The sequence below is a fragment of the Nannizzia gypsea genome, genomic scaffold (genome assembly GCF_000150975.2).
Source record: "Nannizzia gypsea CBS 118893 supercont1.8 genomic scaffold, whole genome shotgun sequence".
Lineage (NCBI taxonomy): Eukaryota > Fungi > Ascomycota > Eurotiomycetes > Onygenales > Arthrodermataceae > Nannizzia > Nannizzia gypsea.
In genome coordinates, this window is record NW_003345194.1 from 500,522 (window position 1) to 528,231 (window position 27,710).

General features: G+C 49.9%; 9 protein-coding genes and 1 non-coding gene across 10 annotated transcripts; 6 read left to right on the forward strand and 4 right to left on the reverse strand.

Moving 5' to 3' along the window:
- Positions 1 to 647: 647 nt before the first annotated feature.
- On the forward strand, positions 648 to 1,038 carry MGYG_08028 (hypothetical protein; the record flags this gene model as incomplete). Its single annotated transcript, XM_003169811.1, has 2 exons — positions 648 to 748; positions 807 to 1,038. The coding sequence occupies 2 exons, from the start codon at positions 648 to 650 to the stop codon at positions 1,036 to 1,038; spliced, it is 333 nt and encodes a 110-aa protein (XP_003169859.1).
- A 2,603-nt stretch (positions 1,039 to 3,641) lies between these two features.
- Positions 3,642 to 4,036, forward strand: MGYG_08029 (hypothetical protein; the record flags this gene model as incomplete). The annotated part of the gene is made up of 2 exons (XM_003169812.1): positions 3,642 to 3,744; positions 3,801 to 4,036. The coding sequence occupies 2 exons, from the start codon at positions 3,642 to 3,644 to the stop codon at positions 4,034 to 4,036; spliced, it is 339 nt and encodes a 112-aa protein (XP_003169860.1).
- Positions 4,037 to 8,866: 4,830 nt separating this feature from the next.
- MGYG_08031 (hypothetical protein) lies at positions 8,867 to 9,820 on the forward strand (the record flags this gene model as incomplete). The annotated part of the gene is made up of 2 exons (XM_003169813.1): positions 8,867 to 8,973; positions 9,040 to 9,820. 2 exons carry the CDS (start codon positions 8,867 to 8,869, stop codon positions 9,818 to 9,820), a joined length of 888 nt encoding a protein of 295 aa, XP_003169861.1.
- A 3,617-nt stretch (positions 9,821 to 13,437) lies between these two features.
- On the reverse strand, positions 13,438 to 14,074 carry MGYG_08032 (hypothetical protein; the record flags this gene model as incomplete). Its single annotated transcript, XM_003169814.1, has 2 exons — positions 13,438 to 13,598; positions 13,708 to 14,074. 2 exons carry the CDS (start codon positions 14,072 to 14,074, stop codon positions 13,438 to 13,440), a joined length of 528 nt encoding a protein of 175 aa, XP_003169862.1.
- An 834-nt stretch (positions 14,075 to 14,908) lies between these two features.
- On the forward strand, positions 14,909 to 16,548 carry MGYG_08033 (hypothetical protein; the record flags this gene model as incomplete). The annotated part of the gene is made up of 2 exons (XM_003169815.1): positions 14,909 to 15,389; positions 15,464 to 16,548. The coding sequence occupies 2 exons, from the start codon at positions 14,909 to 14,911 to the stop codon at positions 16,546 to 16,548; spliced, it is 1,566 nt and encodes a 521-aa protein (XP_003169863.1).
- A 2,100-nt stretch (positions 16,549 to 18,648) lies between these two features.
- Positions 18,649 to 18,759, reverse strand: MGYG_10579. The gene has a single exon. It is a non-coding gene; the product is annotated as a tRNA-Ser (tRNA).
- A 451-nt stretch (positions 18,760 to 19,210) lies between these two features.
- Positions 19,211 to 19,839, reverse strand: MGYG_08035 (hypothetical protein; the record flags this gene model as incomplete). Its single annotated transcript, XM_003169816.1, has 2 exons — positions 19,211 to 19,482; positions 19,722 to 19,839. 2 exons carry the CDS (start codon positions 19,837 to 19,839, stop codon positions 19,211 to 19,213), a joined length of 390 nt encoding a protein of 129 aa, XP_003169864.1.
- Positions 19,840 to 20,116: 277 nt separating this feature from the next.
- Positions 20,117 to 21,721, forward strand: MGYG_08036 (hypothetical protein; the record flags this gene model as incomplete). The annotated part of the gene is made up of 2 exons (XM_003169817.1): positions 20,117 to 20,536; positions 20,648 to 21,721. The coding sequence occupies 2 exons, from the start codon at positions 20,117 to 20,119 to the stop codon at positions 21,719 to 21,721; spliced, it is 1,494 nt and encodes a 497-aa protein (XP_003169865.1).
- A 1,138-nt stretch (positions 21,722 to 22,859) lies between these two features.
- MGYG_08037 (hypothetical protein) lies at positions 22,860 to 23,738 on the forward strand (the record flags this gene model as incomplete). The annotated part of the gene is made up of 1 exon (XM_003169818.1): positions 22,860 to 23,738. One exon carries the CDS (start codon positions 22,860 to 22,862, stop codon positions 23,736 to 23,738), a length of 879 nt encoding a protein of 292 aa, XP_003169866.1.
- A 739-nt stretch (positions 23,739 to 24,477) lies between these two features.
- MGYG_08038 (extracellular serine-threonine rich protein) lies at positions 24,478 to 27,479 on the reverse strand (the record flags this gene model as incomplete). Its single annotated transcript, XM_003169819.1, has 2 exons — positions 24,478 to 26,535; positions 26,589 to 27,479. The coding sequence occupies 2 exons, from the start codon at positions 27,477 to 27,479 to the stop codon at positions 24,478 to 24,480; spliced, it is 2,949 nt and encodes a 982-aa protein (XP_003169867.1).
- Positions 27,480 to 27,710: the final 231 nt, after the last annotated feature.

Genomic DNA, 27,710 nt, shown 5'->3' on the forward strand with positions numbered 1-27,710 from the left:
CAAGAAGGGGATTTTTTTCGGTGGTGGTCGTAGTGCTGAGACAGTGGCAAGGCGGCCGGCTTTTGACCAAAGAAAAAATAAAGTCCAAACCTCCCAGCTGTCCGTTTAAAAGGGTAGTTTGGAGCGTCTATCAAGGGTGGGCCTTTGGGGAGAGGAGTCGGAACGAATGAAAAAAAGACAATCCCTTTGCTTTTTGCCTTGCTTGTCCGTTTGGGTTTTGCACCGAGGCGGCGGCCCAATTGCTTGGGGAGAAAAATAATAGGGATCCGCCAAGTGGACCTCTCAAGGAGTTGGTGGTAAATTATGGATTTGATGGAGAGTTATCTCTTCCAGCGTCCTCTTTTGTTTTTTGTATCCTTTCCTTGTGGTTGATAAAGAGGTGGAAAGGAAGGTTGAGGATGGGGTCAATATGATGGATGAGCAGAAAAAAGGAGTGGCAGCACTATTGGCCGTTTCGTTGCTTCTCTTGTTTTTGCTGTCACGTTCTTGCTTATGTGAACCTAATCACGGAGATTAAGTAAGGAAGAAGGGAGGCCACCGAACGAGAAAGGGAACCGTACCTCCAGGAGTACTCCGTACTCCGTACCAATACTTGTTAGATGCGGCGACTGGCAGCTGAGCTGAAGGAAAATGATACTGGCGTAAAGATGGCGTTCTGGCGGCTTGCGGTACAGATACCAACTGGTCGAAGAGTGGACAGAGGAAGACAATGTTGTCCTTGCAAAAAAGAAGAAGAAGAAGTTAAAAGGTGTGTGGATCGTCTGGTTGGCTGTGGGGACGTAATTTCATAATTCGGCCTCTCTCAGATGGCCTTCCTTCGGTGAGGGCGCAATCACAAGCGAAATATCAAAGAACACTTGTGCTTGGGTCATCCAATCAGAGACTCTTGCACGGCTTGCCGTAATCGGATCAATATATAACCGTTGCTTTGATACAGTTTCTGGTTACTTGAATGCAGCTGTTGGAGTGAGGCCTGAACAGCAGAAACTCAAGATATGCCACGAAATACGATGCCGTGCTGAACTTGTCTTTGGATAGGGCTAATAAGGAAATGTTTGTTCTCCCTTTTTTTGTACTTTAATTCTTTTTGTTCTCCCTTTGCCTTGGGAAGGGGAAGGAGGCGAGAAGTTCCGGATACCGCAGTATGCCGATGGGGGAAAGGTCGTTCTCCACCTTGGAGCGTAAAAAAAAAGGTGACCGAGAACCAAGACAGGGTTTGCGTAGGAGGGTTCGAGAAGTACGATGGGAGTGTGGACAACCTGTGGAGTCCTGCCAGTCTTGCTTTCTCTCAATAACTTCACTGATATACTTTTCGTCTTCGTTTCTCGTTTTTGATACCCCCTGTTTGCTTTTTTTCTCTTTCTTTTCCTCCGTGATTTGATCAGTCCCAGGTTGAAATACGGATTGAAGAGTGAGAAGGTGTTGCTGAAAAAGTCTCTGATCTTTTCACTTTTCAACCTTCTCTCGACGGCACACCTTTTCCCGCCGTTTATTATTTCTTTTGCCCTTTTTGCTTTCGTTGACGTCGAAATCGACCGCGCAGAGCGCTTCTTAAAAGACAGCAGTTTGGATCTCAGTTTGAGGATCCCTGTCCAAGTCAGCCCTGGCTAATCAATTTTAGAAGCCAAAAAAAAGGAGTCTAGCAAGGGTTTGGAATTAGCATCAACTCGTGGCTGAGAAGTATTTCTATATGCAACCAGGGGTACTCGGGCATCTGGTGAGCTCAGGGTTGGTGAGGTCGCCCTTGATTCCAACAACGCGCCAGCGGGGGAAAACTCACCTCGACCTGTGGTATTTACAACAGCAGTACTCCGTACCAGCAGTACTAGTGTGTCCGCTAGCGTAACCAACAACGCCCAACCAGCGCGGGAGAAAAAGGGGATAAGGAAAAAAAAAGAAGCGTGAATGTAACAAACTCGCTGCAGGATGAGATTTGAGGTTGGAAGCAAAAAGTAATGACTAAGGAAAAAGAGAGTTGGGAAGTTGTGTATTTGTTTTCTTTTTCGGGTTAGAGCGGTCACGAGACAAACCAGGATCCCGGAATAACTATAATCCTATACAGGTCCCGTGACGGGTCTCGTGACGCACTATCACGCTTTAGGCAACTTCTCTCCATCTTATTTCAACCTCAGGAAGTCTTCGACTGCAGCTTCATCTTTCTTTTCGATGGTGGCCAGACATCGCATGCATCACATTCAGGCACTGCATTGCGCATCTCCAAGAGAATAATACATACATCCAACCTGATGTCGGGGAGGATGGTCCCCGATGTACTCCCCGCCCATAGACCGATCGATGCAGCAGGCCAACCAGGCACCAGGCCAAGTCCATGCACCATAGTTTGGGACTCCGGTGTTACAAGCTCGATACAGCCCATAAAGTATAATGCGGGCTTGTCTTTGCCGGGATTAAACTAATTCCCGTTAATTATTTCCACTCTTGCCTGGCCTAGCTGTTGCTCACCGTGGATCATCCCTCCTTTCGCCGGCCACCGGTCCTCCGCCGACAGTACGGAGAACAGAGCAAAGGAAACGAAAAAAGAAAAGAGCATGGAAGAAAGACGACAGCAGAAAAAGAAAGGAAAGGAACAAGAAATATCAAGAGCAGACCGAATCTGGGGCTTAGCGTTACGCTCTTTCCACCAACCAAAAAAAAAAAAAAAAAAAAAAAAATGAAATGAGAGAGAATAACCATGCATCAACAAAAAGAAGTTCTTTTTACAGCAATCTATCTCTTTTGAACCAAGCTCCGTATGAAGTTGCATCCGACTGCCGAGTGGGACGAGGGCCTTACACTACTTTTGTCCCTATACAAGGTCCTAGGATGGATGGGATGTGTGGTGTTAGGATGTCGGGTTGGAGCCCTGCATGGGTGTTTAAGAAAGCTGCCCTCAGAAGGGGTCTGTGTGTCCGCTTCTTCTACAAATGGAGTAAATATATGTAGTCTCCTTGTATGGAGTACTGGCATGGGCTGGCTGGCTTCATGTCACAAATTAAGTACACCCGTACATCCTGGCTATATGTCAGGGATCTGGTTAATTACAAAACACTAAAGAAATTCTCCGGCAGGCTAACAACCGTTTAGCTGCTTTTTCTTCCCTTCCTCCCCTCGTGCTGCACATCAAAAGGGCTGCAGAAACAATCACGGGGATGCGGTATATAGATGATCTAAAGAGTGAGACTCACGGTTATATATATGTCTATCTATTCCGGACAACGGTTCGGCCTGTTCATGACGAACGAGGTATATACTCCGATAATGCCTTTTGAGGAACCCCAGTCAGAGTGTCATTAAAACGACCCTGTTTCCGCCCCTCGAGATTGCGTGGTCCATCATCGTATGCACCATGTGAGGGTGACCTTGTGCGGGCTCAGGAGGATTCAAGAGACACCGTCGTCTCTTGGGGAGCCTGCACGAGGTCACACGCTGTCTACTCCGTGCTGGGAGCCTGGATGAAAGTGGTCCATAAAATCGCCCATGGACTTGGGATCTCATGCCCTATGCACGTTTGTGACTCAGTTTGTGTCAAAACATTTTCATTTTTCCTTTCATCCTTCTTTCCCCTCCCATCGACCAAACTCCACTGCCGTTTTTCTCAGAACCGCGATTAACCCAGCAGAAAAAAGGATGATCCCGCGAGAATGTCATCTCGCGCTCCAGAGCAAGCGAGGGTTGCTCGCTATCCCTCGCTTCAGGAACAGGTAATTACAGACATGACCACCTTGCAGCGCCTGGATTGCCCAGGTACACACCCCCGTCGCCCACAGGATTGTTTATAAATACGGGGGTGGTGTTATTAGTAACTAGTCTCCAAAATATCAACATATTTGTCAAATCCCCAAAACGCCATGCGCAACAAGCTTTTGACCAGCTGAGGTTTATCCAGGTCGCGGCCGCTTCTGACGAAACGTGGATGGCTGACTCTGGCCTCCTTGACGTTCCAAAATCTAGCCTCATGGCCGCATTTAATGGCGCCCTCGGAGTTACCCACAACTTTCAATCTCGACAAAAATACGAGAGGACGAAATCCTTTTAACTAATCCGTTCTTGAGATAAGATTCGTCCGGTTGAAAATAGAAACCACCCTCAGTGCGCCGACCCGGCTCTTTGGTGTGGACATCTGTGTCAACACCGGTGTGCTCCGTGTGCACGGAAGACATTACGGATCGCGGAGGCGAAGCATTCATATCTCGCTTGCATCATTCCACCTTTCCAAAGGAATGTGGATGGTGAAACAAAAGTCCCTCCTTGCTCTTTGCACATAAGTAACGGCAGTTGCGGCATTCTGTTTCTCTGAGACTCGGTCACTTGAGAAGTCATATCTCCAACGAATGGTATCTTGTATACGCCGAGGTGTGGGCGGTACTCGAAGTTTCAAGCCTTATTACTTTCAAATTGTCGCCTGCCCGTCCATTCCTCTCCCTTCGCGTGACGTACGTACTTACATACGCCATCTCTTCGAGCCTCAAAGTCAGATCTACGATCATCAGGCACCAAGCTTCTTCCCCCTCACTCTTTCAGACAAAGAAGGGTACTCGCTAGCTGATGGGAGCTAATCCTAGCGTACCACCCGGCAGAGACGTGTCGCAGGTTGTATGTAAACTTGAGAGTCCATGATGACAGAAGACAAACAGCTACTATGCATGGCAGGTTATGTCGGCGTTTAAACCACACCGATGCTGTGGGGGAGGATTCTTCTCGTGTCAACGCAACGCCTTTAGCCCGTACATAATGATCATCGCCTGTCTCCGCAATACAGAGCCTTGAAGCGGTTCTCTTCAGTTGTACTCGTACTCCGTACATCTCTGGATAACTCAAGCTCGGCATGTTCATGGGACGACCAAGATTTTGTTCTGATTCAGGGAACAGGGGAAAAAAACAGACCAGGGGCCAGGCTGTTGCATTGTGTGTGTGAAATCATCGGGTGCAGCCCGTACCCAAAACAGCATAGGCATAGGGGAAGGGCTTGCTCCTCAATCAGGGTACTCGATTACCCTTTTCTCATTCATGCATACCACGTTGAACAATTCGGTTCAATTGCGCCTTTTTGCCTCAATTCCACGTGTCAGAAGGAATAACTCATTGAATTCTTCTAGAACAAGAGGTAAAGTCGTACAATTCGCTTGACTCTTTCTGCTTTTTGAGAAAAATAAAGAAATTCTTAATTCAAACGGTGAATTCTCTTTCGTGGTGACACAAGAGAGACGCACAAGAGTATACCGAGAAGGAAAAGTCGGCTGACAACAACAAACGAAGAGCAAGGGTCGACGATCCAATCGTGCAATCTTATCCGTCTTGCCATGACTATGGCCACCACCGCCACCCTGAACCAAAAAACTTCAAGTCAAAACTCCTCGGATCCGGAAACCTTTTTGATCCCTGTCCACTGCGGCATGAAGGAGAAGGAGAAACGGGAGGAAATGGATGAGAGAAGTTGCAAGGAGAAGCGGCTGTCTGAGCCAATTGGCATCATTCATTGTCTCTCACTTGAGTTTCCTGAAGGGCGTAGCCCCTAACCGATCTCAACGGGCCATCCATGCTATGTGAGATGGGAAAAGCATACTCCGTACTCCGTACCATCACCCAAATCTAACATTTGATGGAGTTTATCCATACACACAATTTCTCGGTAGAGGGAACGGAGAATTGCGAAACAATCACATCCGATTCAACCTCCCGGTATGACAATGACACAGAGATCTGGGTATTGGATGCGGAGGCATAACCACACACAGCAACGTTAAGGAGGGGATAAATTGTCCGCTTCTAGGTCTTTTCTGATTCCTTCCCCTGAACGGATTAAACAGGGGCATCATAATAACTCTATATGGCGTTATCACCCGCAAAATTATATCGAATGATATGGAACCTGAACTACTCCGCAATGCATGCTGATACTTTCCAAATCCCCTTTTGCCTCAATGCAGCAAGCACACCGCTCGCTTGTTACGTTTGGCCCCAAGTCTGTGCGAACAACATCATCTTGACATCCATCTACTACTAAAGTACTCCGTACAGAGTACCGATATGTTTCCCTCTTCTCGTTGTTAGGTGTCCAATCTACCCTGACCCCAGCACGGCCTGCTCGTGTTCTCGCCGGCGTTCAAGAAGCTGCCAATGAAGAAGAGCATGTAAATTGAGGGGGTGGGTGTTCAATAACTAGTTGAGTACGGATATGGAGTACATATACGGAGTACGGAGTACAAGTGCATGGCAACTTCACTGTTCCGTCTATATCCCATGCAGATGAATTGCAAACTCCAGCTGTGTGGTATAACGGCAAGCACTCACCGAACTCTTCTATCCAGCTTCTTCTGGATGTGCAACGTTAGTAGCGTACTCTTGTTCTCCCCCATGACTTCCACGTTTCGAGCACCACGTTAGCTTTTCTAGTGCATTCGCTAGTTAAAGAAGGGAAGCTCAGCATCAAGCCATGGGAACTAACTCATTCCTCCCAAGAAAAAATTTTGACTATTCGAAAAGCAAAATCCTAAAGCAACGAGAGAAAAAGGAAAGAAAACCAATCAAATCAGCCACAAAATATCAAACACAGGGGAAGTTTCTTTTTGTCAGGTTCTCCATGTTCGCCCGTATTTCTTTGATTCGCCGGTCAAGAGCAGTTGTTATCTTAAAGGGGCAAGGAATTGTCACTTCCCTTTTTGCTTTGCTGAGATACGCCAGATACGCCAGGCCAGAGGATTTGAGCCGATGAACGTCTTCATATCCCAACCTTGTTCCAAATGGGATTGAAGGCTAATGTGTGAAAAAATACTCCGTACTGTTGGTTGAAACAGGAATAAGCGAATGGGAAGCAGACGAGAGCCCCGAAAACATCAAAGTCGCAAAAGAACGGCATCCCGATTTCCTGGGAACTGCGCACTTTTTATCATTGGCCGCCTCTTTTGGCAAAGCTGGCCCCATCCTCTCTGACTGGGGTAGAGCTGCCTAATTGATGCACAACTCTTTTCCAAGGAAGAAGAAATAAAGGAAGATACGGTCAAGATGCTGATACTGGGAAGGTAAATTCCGCTGTCCACGTAATAATGAGACTACGGAGCAGAATGGGCCGTCCGCAAGAGAAGAAGCTCTCTAAAGCTATTCGTCTCCATTACTTGTGAGCGAGTGGGGAGCATCCCTGGTAACGCTGAGCTTCCCTCCAGCTGGTCTGAACATTAGCAACTCCGTCCCGAATAAACGTCTCGAAGCAATCGGAGAACTTGCGAAGCTTCTGTCAGGTCACTAATCCAGCCCTTGCCGCAACGCGGCTTCACTAGCGCATCCAGATACCATTAGATAGTTACGAGACCCCTATCTATGCATGACAGGTCCGGGTTAGGGGCATCTCGAAGGGGGGAAGAAAAAGAAAAATAAGAATAAAAATAAAAATAAACCAAAACCGCGAAGGAAAAAAGAAACATCAGTGGAAAGCCAGACGAGAAAAGGAGATGGAGCTCCTTTTTGAGGATCCATCTGAGTTTGGACTTCTTGGTTCCTGAGCCAACAGAAATGGAGCTCCCTTGGCAAGTAGCTATGTGCTGATGATGTGAATATTATTGAACCCGACGCCAATTTCTGAAATATCGGCACTTCTCTCAAGTCTCTGTATCTGTATCACGCTAATATTGCCTGATATACCGAGCGATCGTCCCATTTCTGCCGGGACATGGATTTTCATTCATATATTTCGAACCCCCTCCCGGAAAGACTCCATGATACCGAGATGGTCTGCCGCCTCCGGAGAATGGAGATTGTCCATCGAGCGGGAGATCTAGTTTCAAGGATCGTTCGGGAACCCGATCTCTATTGCTAACCTCGCTGAGGGCAGAGACGTTGAAGACAAGGGATGCCAGTGTTCAACATTGACCAGCAATATGGATCCTCAGATCGTCAATTAGCAACATAACTCTATCAAACAAGCTTTTTAAAGGTGAAACTAACGACCAGTTGATGTAGTTTATATGTGCTGTTGATGCTGTTGCACCAGTCTAAGCCCCGGCTGACACGCTATATGACGCTTGATATTGCCCTCGATGCTTCTGGACTTCTAGGCTGTGCAACGGCAACATCGAAGAAAATAGTTACTATCTCTAATCAGATGCGTTTCGTGTGACCCGCTGGGAAGTAACGGCAATGATTTCATCCATGATACCCTTTCCCCTTTCATCACTCAATGCCCAAGGAGATATGCGTGTATAGAGCATTCAGGGGCCTCCCTTGTGCCTTTTAGATTGCTGTTGAGCGGTTTTCTTTTTAACAAGCGATAGAGGGCAAAGAGTGACCTCGGCTGATTATACCTGGCATAGGTAACCCATGTTGAAACAGATGCCAGGGTAGCTTTGTGTATCCATGGGAAATTGAGGATTGATATCTGACCAGGTGTTTCACCCAGAGTTGCTTCCTGTGATATTTTTGGTTTATCGTTTTCTATCGCAGCTTCTCTGACTGGGATTTTTTTTACCGTTGGTGTTTCTATTTTGATTCCGCTGAGTGAGGAAGTTTTGCGCTTGCTTACTCGTCGCTTCCCAACTTATCCCGACTCTAGGGCACCTCTTGAAGCAAGAAGCAACTCCTCATGGCCGAACAGAAGAATAACGGTCATCTGCCTGTTCACCTGGCGAGGGACGGGGATGCCCCGGGTCAATGGAATGCGGCCATGCAATAAATCAGACCATCATTATTATTCCTTGCTGCCCGTATCTTCACGCTAATACTGTACGGCTTCTTTTTTCTTGCTCACTTTTGATTATACGCCTTACCTACATCTTTTTCGGCCGGATTAATCGTTCGAGCTGTGAGCTCCAACGCCAGCATAGCAGCTTCACAAACCGGCTGAGTTCTCTTGGGAGGCTGATGTATTGACGTTATGATGGTTATTTCTCCCCTTAGGGTCAAGAAACGGGATGAGGAAGAATTGGCCTCGAACGCGGTATTTTGTGCTCTCAGGAAGCAGTTGAGTGGAAACATGATGCTTAGGTGGGTGCAGTGGTGAACTTATTTCTCAAACGTTTCCCGCGGACTGATTTATAGCCCTGTATGCAGGTTCTGTCCCGTCCATGAGCCAAGCATTCAGACTGATGAGAAGAGAGTCTTTGAATTACACCGAGACATACTTCATGCTGTCTTCATGCCCTTGAAGCAGCTTGTCCTTCACGCAACTGACGTAGCATCCCGTTCGCTCCCGGGTTGCCTTGCACTAGACCCGGAGAGGGCCTTCCACGGTGAAGCGCGTAACGCATTTGCATGGCTTCGCTCTATTATTACCGACGAGCCTGACTGGTGCACGACCAACGGCTGTCCTGCCTGTGTTGTCCTTCACATATTTCACTCTGAGCCGTTGATACGCATAGTATCTGTTGCCTGTAGAGTATCCAATTGGATGTCCCATGTCGGACTCATGGAGCAGGGCATGCGGCTACCCAATTTCAATTTCTGGCTAACGGCGCTTGCGAAGGCGGTTATCAGTGACTATTTCTGGGGCTATGATTATTGGATGGAGACATACGACCGGTCAGTATACATGGACCTGAGTACGAGAAAGCTCGTCTATCAGTGCTTCGAGATACGTGATGCCGGCTATAAAATTTCTCATAGGCCGCCGGACTATGACCCAGGCACCACCCTGGATGGCAGGCCTAGGATCCATGTTGAAGATAGCCCACAGCCTCTATTCCTGCCCGAGGAGAATATTGAGCAGGAGAAATGGGAGGAGCTCGTCTTGATGGCGAAGAAGAACAAATCTCGTTCTCATCTGCTACCTCGCACTGGAGGCCAAGGGTTTAGTCCGCGAAAGCACGGTAGAAATACAGCTGTTGCTGTGTAAGATCAAATCAGAGCTATGTTTATTGCCTTGGGTCGGCTCCAGGCGTTGGGGAGATGAATGTACGGATGGATTCACTCGTTTAGAACTGTACTACCGTTTTGTATACCACTAATATAAATTATGATGAAAGTCTCGCTCGCGTCAATGCTTGCTTTATCAACCGTAAATATGCCCAACGTAGTTACACCGTTGTTCCAGTCCTTGATCTATAGCCGTTTAGGTGCACTGAATTCAATAACCAGTATATAGATTCTATGAAGGCATCTACAAATACCGTTGAGTGATCTACTGCATCGAACCTAATTTATCCATCATTAAGCAGGTCACTCTACCATTAATAGCCGGCTAGCTATAGGGATCAATAGTCACCATCCTAGAAATACCAAAAGCAGACATAGATTAATACCATGGACAGACTCCAAAAGCAATCTCTCTTGAACGGCCTAGATAACAAGGTAGTTGGGTCCATGCGGGCGTTTTACTCCTGGGCAGGCAAAACAGCGTTGTTATGCATCCTATTGTTTTCTATTGTTTTATAACTCTGGTCATGTCACTGTTTGTTCCATTGAAGTCTTACTCATAAAGAGCCCATTACTCGTTTTACACGGCTGTCAGACATTGATAATCACCGGTATATCTATGATGATAATACCTGAAAAACAGAAACTGTGGACGGTAAATGTTCCACCATGGCGGCACCTGAGTACCGTATTTAGTGAGGAGGCTACAGTCAATGCCGCTTCTGGTGCAATCTACACAGAGCCTGGTATCTGAAATAACAGCGGAAAAGTAGATGAGATACGGCTGACTCTCCCATCATTGACCTAAAGGGGGTATCAATTAATATAATATATCCCATGCCAGCATATGAGGTGAAACTATCATATATCCCTAGAGCAACAATATCGGATCAGCTTTGCAACAGGACATCTAATTCAAGACAGGTCCATGAGCTTATAATGCCAGTCTGAACGCAAGAGCTGGGATAGTATCCAAGCTGCATTCACTTTCTTTTAAGGAGAATGTCCAGCAGAGAGTAAGGGCATCTTCCACGTAACAATTCAGCGGACAGGAACGAGCCAGTGGTGGCCATTCTCCACAGTTTCATAAAGGCGTTCGCATCGAGACGCCATGGCTAAAGGGAACCAGTCCCGAGGGCAAATCAATGTTTTATGGCCATTCTGCATGGTAAACGGGATACCTAGGCATTCCTCTCGTGGGATGCTGTTCAAAGAAATGGGTATATCCAGACAATGTGGCTGTGAAGATGCGGCCGGAACTCGAACACAGCTCTCATCACGACGCACTCGTGGCTTGAGATCGTGTCAATGCTCCGCCATACAGTGTGGATAACTGGTCGATGAGAGATGAAGCGTAGTGGCTGTGGCTATGGACGCAGCAAAAGGGCAAAAGAGGTGACGTCTCCAAACCAGCCAACATCGCCAAAATACCAGGACCGGATGAAGACAAGACCGAAACACGGCCGCCACCGGATAAGCACAGCAAGCACAGCAAAGATAAGCTATTCAGCACAGAACTCAATAGAGAGAAGCTTAGTTTGCGCTTGTCCTCGAGAACGGCCCAGACAGCTCTCCCATCGCATAGTTATCTCCTTTCCACCGGCCATCAATCTGGTACCTCATGTCTCGCTCGCCTACATTGAAACGCCATCGCCATCGCCATCGCCAGCTCCAGGGGACCCTCGTACCGACGGGATGAACGCAAGCATGTGTGGCTGGTCCCAATGGTAACGTCTTGCATGGGATACACGCCGGCTTGGGCTGATGGATTTGAATCATGGGGTTTGGGGGTCTCAGCTTGCGGCCATGATGCAGCACTTATGGATCACATTACATGTACAGCTGGACTGGGGCATGAGAAAAGAAAGGGGAAAAGAGAGCTAAGGAACAGATGGACACGATGTACCCGAGCTGATGGGTTGAAAGTACACGGTACATGGAGTGGTACTCCGCAACTACGGAGTCCGTATTGCGGAGTTTGGCTGGCAGGGTGCTCGTTCCTCCGTTAGGGGTATATAACTATATTTATTTTTTAAATAGAAGGAGCTTACCAGGGAGCATAACTGAGTGAGGTAAGTGAATAACTGCGTCGTTTGATAGAATTAATTACGCCTACCGCGGCCGCTAACATTGTCCCAACATAGGGCCCGGTGGCCTCCAGCCACAGTCTAGGAGGTATTGACTTAGTTAGTTCTCCACACCCGTGTGCGCCAGCACCCACTTCTTTCTTCTTTTAAAAGGTGGGAGCAGTTTATCTGGACTTGATGGCGTCTCTCCCCCTGATTGATACGAGCGCAAGGCCTGTTATTTGCGGAGAAATAGCCTGTAACTTGTTATTATTTGATAGTTATCTGTCAGATAAGAGGGCTAGGATGAATTGGCGCGATGACCCCATGCTCTGGGTGGCATGCGATGGACCCTCGCGAATAGATGTAAGTCATCGATTGGGATAATCGTCTATTTTAGTTGGGCATCCTAACTAATTGCGTCACCGCAGTCTGCTCCTTGATTAAGGTAAATGAAGGAGAAAAAGAGGAGGACGATGAATGAACTAGGTATCATGACTGTGAAAGGACAAGGCAGGGATGATAGGTGAGGATGATAAGATGCTACCGGCAATTAAGTAGCCTACCAGGAGAGAGGCAGGAGGAGTCAGTTGATCTAATCAATGTTCCCCCTGGAGAGCCCATATATAGTAAAAGGAGCGGCCTAGACGTTGGCGTTCCTTGGCTGGCGGTTCGCCATCACCCGTCTTTGACTGCCTCTCAAATGGGGTTGATTGGAGAAAAAGGAGATCGGAAGAGACAGGAGAGGGGATGATGAAGATGAGGAGGAGGATGAGGAGGAGGCGGAGGCGGAGAAGGGGGATCGAAAACCTGGCTCTGGATGAACTTTGATCTCGCTATCGAACGTCCAACAGCAAGCTGGACCGTCTGACAGACGTCAGGGCCAGCCCTGGCCCCATGTTAACGATAAAAATATTAAGTAGGCGATGTGTATGCGTACGCTTACTTACTTCCACCCTACGGCAACGACCTCGCTTGAGCTCTTCTTACTCATTGTCTGACAGAGCGGCCAGCCAGCCTTCAGACGACGGGGGGGCAGATCAAAGAAGAAGGGCAGCTGTGTGACGTGGAGCAAGCTTGGGGTGACCAACTTGGATCTGCATCCACCATGGCCCACGGCTGCACACCACTAGTGGCATTGCACAGACGCATATCCTGAGACGTACGGCGTACATGATACTTACGAGCATAAGTACATGCTACCGGGCGACGGTCACGCCAGACGGCGAGACACGCAGGGAGCGAGACAGGAGGGCCAGGAGTAGACGGGCGGACAGGCTCCTGGAGAGGCCGAAACAAGCGATGTGAGGCGGACCGAACGGCAGCTCGCCTGCGGGAGGAACGAACGAACTCACGGCTGCCAGCACTCCATATGACTGTGAGACCGTGAGACTGTCTCTGTCTGCTGCTCAGCGTCTGCGTGCCCACGAGGCTGCTGCTGGCCAGAAACCACCCCTAGGGCCAGAGGAAAAAGCAACCTCGCTGCCGGTAGTGGCGAGACGAGTCCATGTCTGATCTATCACCACCACCCTCACCACGGCCATCCGCGCCCTACTAAAGCCCTCGACCGCACCACGGCCGGCCATCGACGTCCTCGCACGCCTTCAGACGTATCCTCGCCCATCGCTCCTCGAGCGCCTCCATCGCCAGCATCGACGACCGCATCCTCCCATCGACCTTCTGCGACGTCGACTTTAAACTCCCGAGAATAACACTTCAGCCGCCGAGCCTCTCTTGGCCCGGTCTAGACCTTTGGTTCGAGCGCCCGGTAACCTGCAATACCAAAGTTACGCAAAGTTACGCATGGACGCGGGCAAACCGGGGCCGCTGCTGTCGTATTTCCGGTACGGCCAGTGCTTTTGCTGCGCTTTTAGTTGGACTCCCTGCTGCGTTTCTGGCGGCCTCGAGGGCGGACGTGGACGCCCCCTCCGCTTCTCCCTCTTCTCGCTCGCAGCAGGCATCCTTGATATCTCGCCCCCGGGGCCGCTTCCTTCTTGCTCTGCTTGACGGCTTTCTCGCTGGCAGACTCCCGACAGACTCCTGACAGACTCCCGAGGAACGGCTCTGCCTACGTCGACTGCACTCTCTCCTCTCCGTCCTCTCTCTCCCTTTCTCATCACGGTCCAAGGGCTGACAGACAGACGGGCTCGACGCCGTCTTGAAGGCATCAAGCCATTACCGGACCGCCAATGAGATACACAACGCTGCCTAGCTCCAGCTGAATTGCCAATCTCTCTGTCTACCCAAGAAAGAAGCCCGTCTTTCCTCTCCTTCTCCCTCTCTCCCTCTCTCTCCGTCTCTCTTCTCCCCATCTCTCCATCTCTCACCCTCCATACGTACACTCCTACACAGGCCAACCTGTTTCAGTGGCAGACTCGCCTCCGTACACCACCACCACCACCAGCCCTCTCTAACATATACTGCCTGCTCCACATCGACGGCCGTCGTGAATGCTCCAGCAGAAGAATGATCCTCTGCTTCGGGCGGCCCTCCACACCGATGGTAATACGAACATGAGAACCTGCGGCCACGAGAAGATACACATTGATACCGGAGGACCGTCTTCCTGTGTCGTCTTTCCCTTCCCTTTCGCCGGTAGTCGTCAGCAGCAACCTAGCCAGAGCCGTCGTAGCGTATCATGTGAGCGAACCTTGACAGACAGCAGCCTCCATCTCCGTCAACAGCATCGACAGCAACAAGAAGAGCAACAAGAAGGACAGCATCACCTCTCAGCCCGTCAAAACTCCCCGGGGCCAGGGTCACGCTACACCTTCAGCCAGAACAGCACGGCCAAGGCAGCGTCGAACTCTTTTTCGCTGTCCCCCAAACGGATTCGGAGGAGCATATCATCGGACGGCCTTCTCCGCGATCTAGACCGGCACTTCTCGTCTTCCTCGTCCCCTTCCTCCTCGGTGGCCATGCAGTTCTTGCCCAAGCAGAGCAGACAGCTTCAGCTGCCATCTTTCGAAGAGCTGGGGATAGCCACACCGTCGCCAAACAACATGCCTAGAGCAGCAGCAGCCCAAACCCAAGAGAGAGAACAGCGGCCGTCTACCTCGCCCTCCGGCTCTTTCGTCGACGGAACCGTACCAGCAGCCTCACCGTCGAAGACCTCATCTCCCTTTGCTGACTCTCCCAACTCACGGATGGACGTCTCATATCCATCCCCACTGCCCATCACGCCGCCGGAATCCGATGACCATGTTCAATGGAATCCAGCTACCACTGGTGCTGCCGGCAATGCCTCGTCCGAAGCTACCGTTCCAGAAGAGCAGGAATCTTCTGACGCTGCAGAGGTGACCATGAAGGAAGAACAACCCCAAGATAGCTGCACACCCACGCAGCCTACACAGCAGCAGGAAACGGAGCAGAACAACACGGAAAATGCAGATGATTCCCGCCCGCTGCCATTACCGAGTAGCATGTCACCGCAGGACGAGAACAATAGACTGCTCTTTTTGCAAGAGGGAATCCTAACTGCCGGTACGACCATCTGATTTTTTTCTCCCCTACACTTCATACTTGTCTATACAACGTTCCTGCTAACTTGATCATAGTATCATTCCTTGCGATATCCAAGGATCCTGCAAAGGTTGTCCAACTGGTCTCCCAAACTCTCCCGTGTCCCCCATCCAATAACGTCCCCAACTCGGGCTCGCTTTCGCCTGCCTGCGTCTTTAGCCCCATCGTCCAGACGATCCAGTCTCGCCTCCAGCCAGACCAATCGCCCTATATCAACATTACACATGCAGTACCACCAAAGTTCTCCCTTTCCAGCCTACCAACTTCACCCCCAAGTACGCCTAATCGTCTCTTCCCCGGTGATGACTACTTTAACATGACCGTCTTCTCCAACGCTACGGCGGCACCTCACTACCCTTTCACCAGCGCCTCTTCATCCCTGTCTAGCGGAGCACAGTCACAAGCGCCGTACGTGCCCACGCCAATAGTTCCGCCATACAGCGTCAACATCGCCGCTGTCGAGCGTTATCTCCCACCAACCTCAACAAGCGAATACCAAAACCTCTTCACGACCAGCGGTCCATCAGTGCTTCTCGACCGTCTTCGAGAACTTTCCCCTCGTGACGGTACATTACTGCTAGTATACCCCACCCTCCGTGGCGCACAATGCTTCAAACAGCACTATCTCAACCCCATCCTAGACCCGTTACTACGCCAACTGGTCGTCCTCAACTGCCTGCCCTCCGATATTGGTACGGCTCTTAGCTCCACGCCTGCACTCAAACACATGGATCCCTTCGAGACGATGCACTCCAAGGTCTCCCAGTTTTGCTCCTCTCTGACATCCCGCGACCGAACCACTTTCACCCTCTCCTACGCCGCGCCAGGTTGCATCCCGCTCTCCCGCGCCCTCTGGACAGAGTGGTACATCGCTCAGGAGTCTCCTCGTGCCCGCGAGATACTTGATGACTACTGGCGCAATGATCACCGTACTCGTCACCATACCGCCAGCAAAGGAATGGGCATGGACAGAGAGGTTACCAGCGCCATGGTCCTTCGAGATGTAGTAGACGGCATCCGCAAGCGGGCAGTGACCGAACCCATGGATGATGCTGAACAAGAAGGGGTGGAAGTCGGCATTTTCGTCATCCGACGCTCTCTATCACAGTCATCAACATGATTCACCTACAACAACTATTAGCAACAAACAAGCAAACGGCATTGGCAGAGCGATATTTCACATTTCCAAGAGGAGTTCTAGGTCTTCGATTCAATTTACACCAGGTTCGGGTCCGGTCCGGTTCGGTCTTTCTAACATGCACAAAAAAACGGGGTTCAGCAGCGCAACGCAACATGGAAAAAAATTTTACGGAGTCAACTTGCCAGGATACTAGGAGTTTTTTACATCTAAACCATTCCTTCTCTTCCCCTACCATCATATCTACTTCAAATCTCATTCCCCCGGCATACATGCAGGCTCCCTACTTCCTTTCCCCCTTCCCCATCCCCTTTCATTTGTAACGAGGTACAGGCAGGTAAAAAAAAACACGGGCTTGGATAAGGGGGGCGTTTATTAGGAAATACTACCATCTCTATCTCTTTCTAGTTTGGATCTTTAGGAACGTCTTCTTATCTACTTTTCCTTTCTCCTTTTTTTTTTTTCATTCCATGTCTCTTGTCTTCCTTGTATGTATGTCCGTTTTTCCTAATATTCCATAACGGCGGCGTCTGTTGTTCCTTGACTCTTCTTTTCCACTCTGTTCCATCTCACATCTCGTCCCTTTGAATGCCTTGTCTATTCATTCCCTTTCCTCGTTTCGCCAAATACCCACCGCCTATTTTAATTCTATGTTTAGAATAATATATATGGATCTCGTTTTATATTATTCTTACATGCCCACGCCACGAATCCTACCCTACTCCTACTTGGTTGCACCCCCGTCATCAGGATTGATGGACTCTGATGAAGAATGAACGGCTCGACCATAAACCAAGCTTATTATCCCTTGGTCCAGCTATGCCACCCATCGAACGAGGCTCACTTAAAGGGATGCATACATCTTCCTCGCCTCCTGACCCATAACTTGACCACTTTCGTTCCATGGCCGCGGGTATCAATCAAGGACGTCTACGACTTCACTCTACGAAAACTTTTACCCTCTACCTCACAAGATTGAGCGTATTTCGTCTAAACGCTTTGAAAAGAAGGAAAAAGTATGAAGAATTGAAATCTCGATGCTGCATGGCTTGTTTTATTCAATTTTCTGGAAGAATTTATTGATGTTCCCACCCGTGCAAAGCCTGTATTTGAGCATATCGGCCTGATGGTGCATGTTCCTTATACCCGTGTTCTCCGGTCTCTTTGATTTTGACTCGCTCACCAGGCGCATCAATGAATATTCTAGACTCCAAAAAAGAGCCGTGCTCTACTGGTTACATGTTGATCCTGGTATGATAACGATAGCTACCGGATTACACGCAGCTAGGTAGCTAGGACCTATACCGACAAAGCCACCCTATTTATCGTGGGGAGGATGTTGAATCGCACATTAATTCGAGACAGAGTGTAGGTGAATAAAGCACTGACCGGAAAAAGAGCGGTTGACAGCTATCCAGAGAGGTCAGATAGTTTCAACCACTAAGTATATATATAAGTATATCAAGACTTGATTCGGTTTGAAATCGCGGTGCTCAATAGGCCATGTCTGCTGTTTATCAAGGCGATATGCAATGTATGAGAGACGGCAGAGGGCTCACCAAATGTGACACAGGTGAAGTTACACGTACATGTGGATAACAAAACTTGTCTCCGTTCAATTGGCAGGTGGTGAAAGGAGCTGCATCTGCAGTTGAAAGTTCAAAATGGTTATGCGGGTGTGATTCTCAACCTGAGAAGGGGCCGTCAGGGATTATATCAGGTTTGGATCGCGTTTGATCTCAGACGTGGTCGTCCATTTTCAAAAAACCGGAAACGGGCCCAGGCATGTATATTGGACATCGCTAGGACTTTGTCTAGTAGATATCAATTTGCCTCTTGAACACCATAGTATAGCATGGCTGCCTGTAAGACAGATTTTGAGTAGGTCTGTAGCAACAACCCATCCTCCATCCTTTTAAAAATGATACAAACACCCCTGTAGTTAAAAGAGAGTGGTCAAATTCCTATGCACTATACAGTGCCATATTACTATAGGCAAAGGGTATCATTTCAATGCCTCAAAAGTGCATCCTCAAGCTGCCAGCCAGGAGCAAGTCGTGAACTCCGAGAAAAAAAAAGAAGCGACACCGCAGGGATTCGAACCCTGGCTCCCGAAGGAATTGCATGGCTATGTATGCAGAGAAACTGTATAGCGGTAGCAGTGCAACGTATTAACCACTCTACCACAGTGCCTCGGTCAACATCCGCGTTTTCTGCTCTGCTGTCAGACAACCGACGTGTTTTGATTCTGTTTGTGGATTTTTATAACTACTCGAAAATAAACAGGTCACGTGCCCAATCTGCCATCCGCTGGGCAAAGCTGGACATTCATGGATTCATTGCTTAGCCGACTTTGTCTCGATGATGTGAGGACTAGATTCGTACGGAGTCGACAGAGTAGCTACTAATCGTTCTATATTCGTGTTATCAAGTACCGGATAGATAGCTGATAGGTGATTAGATGCTGTACTAATGGGTGATATCGAATGTGCGGCATGTAGACTATAGACTCGACCAACCGTACGTCTTCCTCCTGCAAAACAGCTACCTCCGTCGATCTAGATGTCTCTGACGTCTGCATCTCTTCATCGTTATTGATCCTTCTCTATCATCGTCTTCACCTTGATGCTGCGTGTTAAGTGAGTTAAGTGCGTAAGGAGCCCTCCAGTACCCACGTGACTGCGGCCAAGGCGCCACTTTTATCCGTACCCCGTGACATCACGCTGCTGACATCAGCGCAAAGGAAGAAAAAGCGACTCCCAAGTTTCTTGGACCTGAAGCCGACGACGACGAAGAAGACCGCAGCCGCCAGCGCCAGAGGATGTATCGCACTCCATCGAACCCGGAATCCTGTCCCGCCGACTCCCCCGTCACCTGCTGTGGCTTCTGATTCACTGCCTTTACTTCGGTTGCTTTCTATTTCTGCCGCCTTTAGCAAGCCAAACACCCCCAAGTTGCGCCTCTCACTGTTTCCGCCCTCCATTCGGCCTCTCGACCTCGCAACCTCCTACCTCCTTCCCCTAGCATTGATATTGTGACAGTGCGTGTCTATATACTGGCATTACTCACATCTGTTGCTATCTCGCAAAGATACAGGCCTCCCCAGACGAGCCTGTCAGCCGCCGCGCTGACACTCTACATTGTTAGCCGCATACCTGCATCTATCAATCTAGCGTCACTTTGCAACGAGACTTGATAGCTAGTTGGAAGGCTGCAGATATCCTTCAGTCGTAATACGAGGGTGAAATTTCTCTGCTCTGGTACTCTGACCATTCTCACTGCTTTTGAAAAGATTTTTTTCTATCGCCGGTGTTGGCTGTGTAGATCTAGACAGGTGAGATTTTCTTCTACCTTCCCTTCGACAAAACATACTCTCCTCAGCTGTTTCCTCTATATACCGTGCGGTATATGCTTCATTCGACTGAAGATTGTTGCTAATTTCCAAGCTGTCAATAGCCCCAGCCTTCTCACGCCCCTTGACGAACCACCTTGTCCCGCACCAGGAACCAGTGTTTACTCGCCTGGTGAGAATACAGACCACTTCCGCGAAATGGCCTACCCTGCAGCTGCTCCAGCATCGCCCTCGGCAGCTGCCGGGCCTTCGACAGCTCGTTACACCGACACCCCACCTCCAGGCCAATTTCCACTTTCCAAGAGAGATAAGCGACGCAATGCCCTCCAGGATAGAGTGAACGAGTTGAAGGAGGCCTTTGGGAATAATAGAGACTATCATTTCCGGCAACGGGTTCATGAACTGCAGAATGAGATGGCCTTGATCTCGAACGCACAGATCTATGAGGATTGGCCCATCAGTGACTCTCCGGAAGACGTTGCAAAACAATTGACACAGTTGGCTGCCAGTGGGCAGATAACTTCTGACACTCCAATCTCCGGAAGATGGTATTCAAATTTCGTTCAGGAGATCAATCGAAGTAAGGAAGAGAGGGATGCAGAATTGGCTGTTATGATGGTAAGTTCCGGCACTTTTGTGACTGGAAACTTCTTTTCCTTTCTTTGACTGAGCGTTGTATAAAAGAGTTCCTTTTTCTGATGTCACTTTCATTCTTTTTTTTTTTAACAGAACCGACATCGTGATTGTTTGAATCGCATCAAACAAGAACGAGATTTCCGAATCCAGCTCGCCGCCGAGGAGTACAAGAGGCTCACAGAGACTATTCGTGAACGACTAGTCCAGTCGGTCTCCCATAGAAAAAACCGGCTTATGCGAGAGAAAGAACAGTTGGACGTCGCTGACACCAACGCCTTGCTTCTCCACCCTAACCAGTTCAGCATAGCCAACCCTGGCAGTCCTGGTGGGATCCAGGGCAACCGAAAGACAAGACACACGCGACATAGACTCGACGCAGACGACATCGGAGGCGGAATCATGAGTGAACCAATCAATAAACGCAAGAGAAAGGCTATAGACGAAGAGTTCAGCGCGTCTCCAAACCATGACGGCTTGTCGACCCCTGCAGACCGAGCCAAGTCGAAACTGACCCAGCAGCAGAATGCACCAGCATACAATATCTTGTCTTTGTTCACTGAGAAGGAGTTGGCCATGCATAGCAATGCCGCCCACGTTGCCGCGGTCCACTTCCTCTCTGCCTCCAAGCGCGCCAAACAAGCAAACCAGAACGCAAACGGACAACCTATAGACAAGGACGAGGTATCTGGTTCCGGCGATGCAAGCAGCCAGGAAGATGCTACGCCTGGAGCAGCCGATATGGAACGCTCGGCAAGCCAGAACGTCCACGCAACTCGTTCCACACGCACTAATGGCACAGGCGCCCTGAACCTTCTCGGAGAATTAACGGAGAAAAACTCTACTCGCACAAACCTTCCATACTATATCCTGGGTAGCTATCATCAGCGGCCAAACGGATCGTCAAGCGCTCCAACCCCGCCTGCCCTCATGCCGGAGGAGATCGAAGACGACCTGGCACGTATCGAGCGGCTGAGGAACACAAAACCGCCAGGATGGATTGATACTCGTTTAGTCAACAGTTTATTGACTACCCTCATGGGCTCAGATGACGAGCAACCTCCTGCTCGCAACAACAACAACAACCCCCCAAAAGTCGGCTCTTTGCACCCCGACTTCCCTCCAACCATGGATGTTCATCTGGTCCGGGCTGCTCCTCGAAAATCATAATTATTCCCATGGTTAACGGAGTACTTCACGATCGAATGGCAGGGATATACCAGGGAGTTTTTCTTTCTTCTTCCTTTCTTTGTTCCCCTTTCTTTATTTCTACCTTTATGGACCGGTGGCATGATCCAAGTGTTATAGGCGTTGCTCATACAATCTCACTACAGGCGGAATCCTCTTTTCATTTCAATTTCTTCCCCCATTTGCCCCCCCTGTTGTTTTTTTTTTTTTTTTTTGGCTTCGATTATGGGCAAACAAGGGTGCTGTTGGGTAGATCATTAGCTACACCTGCATGCTAGTACATGGGATGCCATGCCATGCGACACGCTAAGAGGATAAGACAATGGGCGATTATTTGTCGTTGAAATATGGAGTGATCGTCATTGTTTCCAGACTCGGCGTTGCGCGATTCTTTGGTTTAAGCGATAGGTCTTTGTGTGTACCTTTTGATGTAATCCTCTGCATGAGTTAATCAAGAACATTCTTTATTGTTTCTCGGATCGACTTCTTCCCGTTTCCCCTCATGCCCACGTAAGTGTACTCTGGTTCTGCACGAATCCCGGAAGGGTGTGCGAGCGTCTCTGGTCGATTTCTAACCTGTGTACTCTGTACTCCGGACTCTGCACCCTGCGGGGGGAGATATCGAAGGTACTAAGGCAGGGGGGCTACGGAGTACATTCCCGTTCTCGGCCAGGAGATTCAATATTTTGTGTTCTTGACTTCAATTTTTGGTTCCTCAAGGCAGGATATTTGGTTGAGGTACGGAGTAGCGTCAACCTCCCGGCAGTCACTACTAGCTTGAAATATTCCTTTAATATCTTTGCTGCCTTCGAGGAGAAGCTCGCTTGTGTTAGTCGCTCCTTGGCATATGCGCATGCGAGGCGCATGGGTGCTTCTGAATGCAGCTTGCAAGGTGGACTGCATGGCCACCAATAGCTGATGTAGGTAAGTGACAAGGTAGGCCTGTAAACGTACAGCGGGTAGCAGGAGGAAACTCCCCTATATATATGTAGAGCGTATATCGCACTCTTTCTTACTCTCATCTCATCAGATTTCGTTCGCAGCTGATTATACGTCAGGTCCTGTTTCGCTGTTGCACTCTCTTTTGCCTTTTCACCGCTACTCATCCAGGCAATTGATCATGTCAGCTACCGCCACCACAACCACAGCTGATCCAAAGGTCATCGTCGAAAACGATGCCAACCTCATACCCCGTGGCGATGTAGAAGCGCCAATGCAGTTTTTTGAGTATCCTGAAGATGGATCGGCACCCTTCAATCTTATGGAGGGCCATCTAAAGAGCGGGACAACGCCCAACTACCCTCTAAGCACCCAGAAAATCTCCGTAACCGACATCCGCGGTAAAGAGTCCGAGTACCTGCTTGAAAGGGATGGCTTCCAAGGCATATCCAACGTCCCATCGGCCGCAGACCAGTCTTTCACTGATGAAGAAAACATCAAGTCCGTCTGGTACCCGGAAGTCGAGAAATTCGTCCGTGGCCTTTTCCCCGAGGCCAAACGCATATTCATCTTCAACCATATTGTCCGCCGCTCTCGACCTGGCGCTGAACACCCCCCGTTGATCAGTGCCCACGTTGATCAAACGCTCACATCAACCCACGAAGCTATAGGCCTCTTCTTCCCACCGGAGGAAGTAGCAGAGCTCCTCAAGGATCGATACCGGGTGCTAAACATTTGGAGGCCAATAAATGGCACAGTACAATCATACCCACTGGCTGTCGCTACGCCGTCCTCGGTCCCAGATGACGACCTGGTGCGCATCGAATTGCGGTATCCAAACTATAAGAGCGAGACCCAGATGCTGAAGTACAACCCCGCGCACAAATGGTATTATTGGTCTGGTATGACAAATGAGGATAGGCTAGCATTCATGATCATGGACAGTAAGGTGGACGCAGTAGCAAGGAGAACACCCCATGCTTCGTTTGCTGACCCCCGAACCCCTGCTGGAGCACAGCCCCGTGAGAGCATTGAGACAAGAGTTTTTGTCTTTGGATAGGCACATGGCCAAGAAACCACATCGTCTTGTCATTTAATCTCTGTATACTGTTGAATATGACCCGTATAATTCTCTTATCACTTCTGTCGGTGCCGGTCAAGACGGTGGTCGCTTTTTCATTCTTGATACCAAACTAGAAGTCGTGGAAATAAGGTATAGTCACGTGGTAATTAGTTACAGCTACTTATGTAATTATATGACTAATCAACGGCTTTAAAGTCGAGTTTACGGAGTAACCAGTCTCGATATTCAAATCAACATAAGATCCTGTCTGGCAAGAAGTTGTTATTTACCTCCGTCGTCATACCCCCAGAGAGTTTCATATTCAATGGCAAGCGTAGTCAGTGATATATCTATTTCAATATTGTCAAATGGTATTTCGAACTTCTCCCGGTCTTGTAGATTTTCCCGTGGACGGACGTTAGCCAGCTCAAGGGGCATCTAGAACAGATAACTAGCAACATAAGCCCCGGGAATATTGTTCTATTGGTGGAAAGGGCATTATGGCTGATACGAGTTAAAAAAAAACAAGTGACAAGAAACCAAAAGATAGTCAGCTTGAAAGATAAGACAAAGAATGTGATTTTGAGTCTAGCAGGACAATAGAACTATTAGTTGATGGTCTTGGCTAGACCAAAAAATATAAAACAAGACATTGACAAAGACATGAGATAATAGTAAACATATAGGAGATCGGCGGGCTGCGCCAGGCAATTATGTGCCTCTAAAGGTTAGGTACCTAGAGGGCGAACTGAATCAAACCGACAACGGCAGTGATGGCCATCATTACCCGTTGGGAGAAGAGAGCCTCAAGGCCAGAAGCAGCGCCGATGTAGGGCTCGGTTGTGGAAGTAGGGTGTGGAACAGCACCAGTTGGGGGGACAGTCATGAAGCCAGTGCTGCCATATGGTGGAGTGGCACCTGGGGCACCGGGTGCGGGAGCACTGCCAGGAACCTCGGTTGGGGAGACACCACCACCAGTAGTGGAAGCAGGAACGCCAGGAGCCAAGATGACAGTTGGGGAACCGCCGGGCACAGAGGATGGAGTGAGGGTAACCATGGGAATGGTGACCGTCATGCTAGTGGCAGTGCCGTTGGAAGGTGGTGTGATTGTGACAGTAGTCTGTGGAATCGAAGTAGCTGCTGGGCCGCTGGGTACAGCAGTTGGGCCAATGACGACGGTTGTTGGGATCGCAGTGATGATAGCAGGATTGCCGGGAATATGAGAAGCGCAGATACCAGCGAAGAAGGTGAGGGCAGCTTGGACCTCTTTGTCATCGGCTCCCCAGGAGACGATACAGTCGATAACCATCTTAACGTAATCAGGGGATGGGCAGAAGCACTCGGTGTCGCTGTTGGATTTACACTTAAGCAGGGTAATCCAGGTGGTCATACACTTGGGAACAACCGGTGGGTAGGGGACTGGTGCCTGAGGTGGAGCGGGAGGCTGGCCTGGAGCACCAGGAGCAGATGGAACTGGCTGGCCTGGGGCAGATGGGACAGGAGGCTGGCCAGGAACAGTGGTAGCGCCCGGAGCACCAGGACCGGATGGAACTGGGACAGGGGCACCTGGGGCGCCGGGAGTAGATGGTTCGGGCTGGCCGGGAACAGTGGAAGCACCTGGAGCACCTGGAGCAGATGGTTCGGGCTGGCCAGGAACAGTAGAAGCACCTGGAGCACCTGGAGCAGATGGGACAGGAGTCTGGCCTGGAACACCCTCAGTTGGGGCGGTCTGGGTGAGGGTAACAGGGCAGACAGTTGTGGATATAGCAATTGTAGAAGTAACAACTCCAGTAGAGCCAGGGCAGTTGGTGACTTCTGGTGGGCAGCTAGTGATGGTCATGATCGAAGTAGTGTAGACGGTAGAAGTGGAGTGAGTGACCCATGTGGTAGGAACAGGAGCAGGGCCAGTAGAAGTTGGCTCAACACCAGATGTGAAGCTGGTTTCACCGGGGATACCTCCGTGCTCGCTGGAGCTGGGACCAGTGGATGGAACGGGGGTGTAGGTGCTAGAAACTGGGCAAACTGTGGTAGAGATAGGGATGGTAGAAGTAACAACTGTGGTGGAATCTGAAGGGCAGTTGGTGACTTCTGGTGGGCAGCTGGTGATGGTCATCATCGAAGTCGTGTAGACGGTGGAAGTGGTCAGGGAAGGAGCAGGGGTAGTGACTGGGGAGTCGCTGGTCATGACGCTGGAGCTGGGAGCTGGAACAGTTGGGTGTGCGGAGGTTGGGATACCAGTAGATGGGACGGTGTGCGTCTGTGATGGCGGGATAGAGATGGTCGGGATGGTTGGCGGGCCGCAAACGAAGTTGATCTTGTGGATAGCAACCACGCAGACCTTGACCTTGCTGTGGACTGCGAGATGGAATTTCACGTCAATAGCACCACCGCACTGCTTGTTGCGGACAAGGACACCCTCTGGTCCGCAGGTCTCGACTTGACGGCAAACGGAACCATCGCGCATGGTATAAAGGAAGACGACATCAACAGTAACTTCGGCAGAGACCTCGAGAGACTCGATAGAGAAGCCAGAGCCGGGTCGGGAGATCGTGGGCAGGTTGCCTTCAGGTTCGCATCCGAGAGTAGCAGTGATACACTTGGGACTGAACTTGGGCTTCCAGCCAGGCTTGTTGAAGTTAGGGTTGCAGGTCCAGCCGGAGAAGTCGAAGCCACCGAAGAACTGGAAAGCACCTTCAATGAGACCGCTCCAGTCGAAGCCGCCTTCCTCTTCAGGGGTACATTCAACGGGAGTGTTGTCTGGGACCGGGAAGCAGACTGGGGGACCTCCCCACCACTGTTCACATTGTTAGTATGACTGATAAGAGTGATAGGGAGGAAAGGACTTACGTCTCCTCCAATGCCGATGCCAATGCCGCCGCCAATACCACCACCAATGCCACCACCAATGCCGCCGCCAATGCCTCCTCCGATGCCTCCTCCGATGCCACCGCCAATACCACCACCGATGCCACCACCGATGCCGCCTCCAATTTCACCACCGATGCCGCCGCCAATGCCACCACCAATACCTCCGCCGATGCCACCACCGATGCCACCACCGATGCCACCACCGCAGTGACCATCTGGGCAGTCATCTCCACCGCAATCATCACCATGGCAGTCATCTCCACCGCAGTCATCACCGTGGCAGTCACCTCCTCCACCGATACCACCACCGATGCCGCCGCCAATGCCTCCTCCGATGCCACCGCCAATACCACCACCGATGCCACCACCGATGCCGCCGCCAATACCTCCGCCAATGCCTCCTCCGATGCCACCGCCAATACCACCTCCAATTTCACCACCGATGCCACCACCGCAGTGACCATCTGGGCAGTCATCTCCACCGCAATGGCCGTCTGGGCAGTCATCTCCGCCGCAGTCATCACCGTGGCAGTCACCTCCTCCACCGATACCACCACCGATGCCGCCGCCAATACCTCCGCCGATGCCACCACCAATACCTCCGCCGATGCCGCCGCCAATGCCACCGCCGATGCTACCACCGATGCCACCACCGATGTCACCACCGATGCCACCGCCGATTTCACCGCCAATGCCACCGCCGACTTCACCTCCGATGCCACCTCCGATGCCACCGCCGCAGTGACCATCTGAGCATTCCTCTCCGCCACTAGAGCGTCCATTGAGGTTTTGGATCTTGCTGCTGGGGATGTAGGCGGCGGAGGCCTGTTGGGCCAACAGGAGCGCCAAGGCTCCAATGGAAGCCTTCATGATGAAAGGCGAGTAAAAGTTGAGTAGTGAATGTGTGAATCAAATGTAAAAGGTCGAGTCAAAATGAGAGGCGGCACTAATATAATTCGAGCCAGCGATATTAAGATTAGAGTAATAAGTAAGAGTAGCGACGGTAGCTATTATCTCTCGAAGAGATAATGAGCCTTAAAATTAAGGCAAGTAAATAAAGAATGTAAGGGGGAGGGTGGGTAGGGGGAAGAAGGAGAAAGT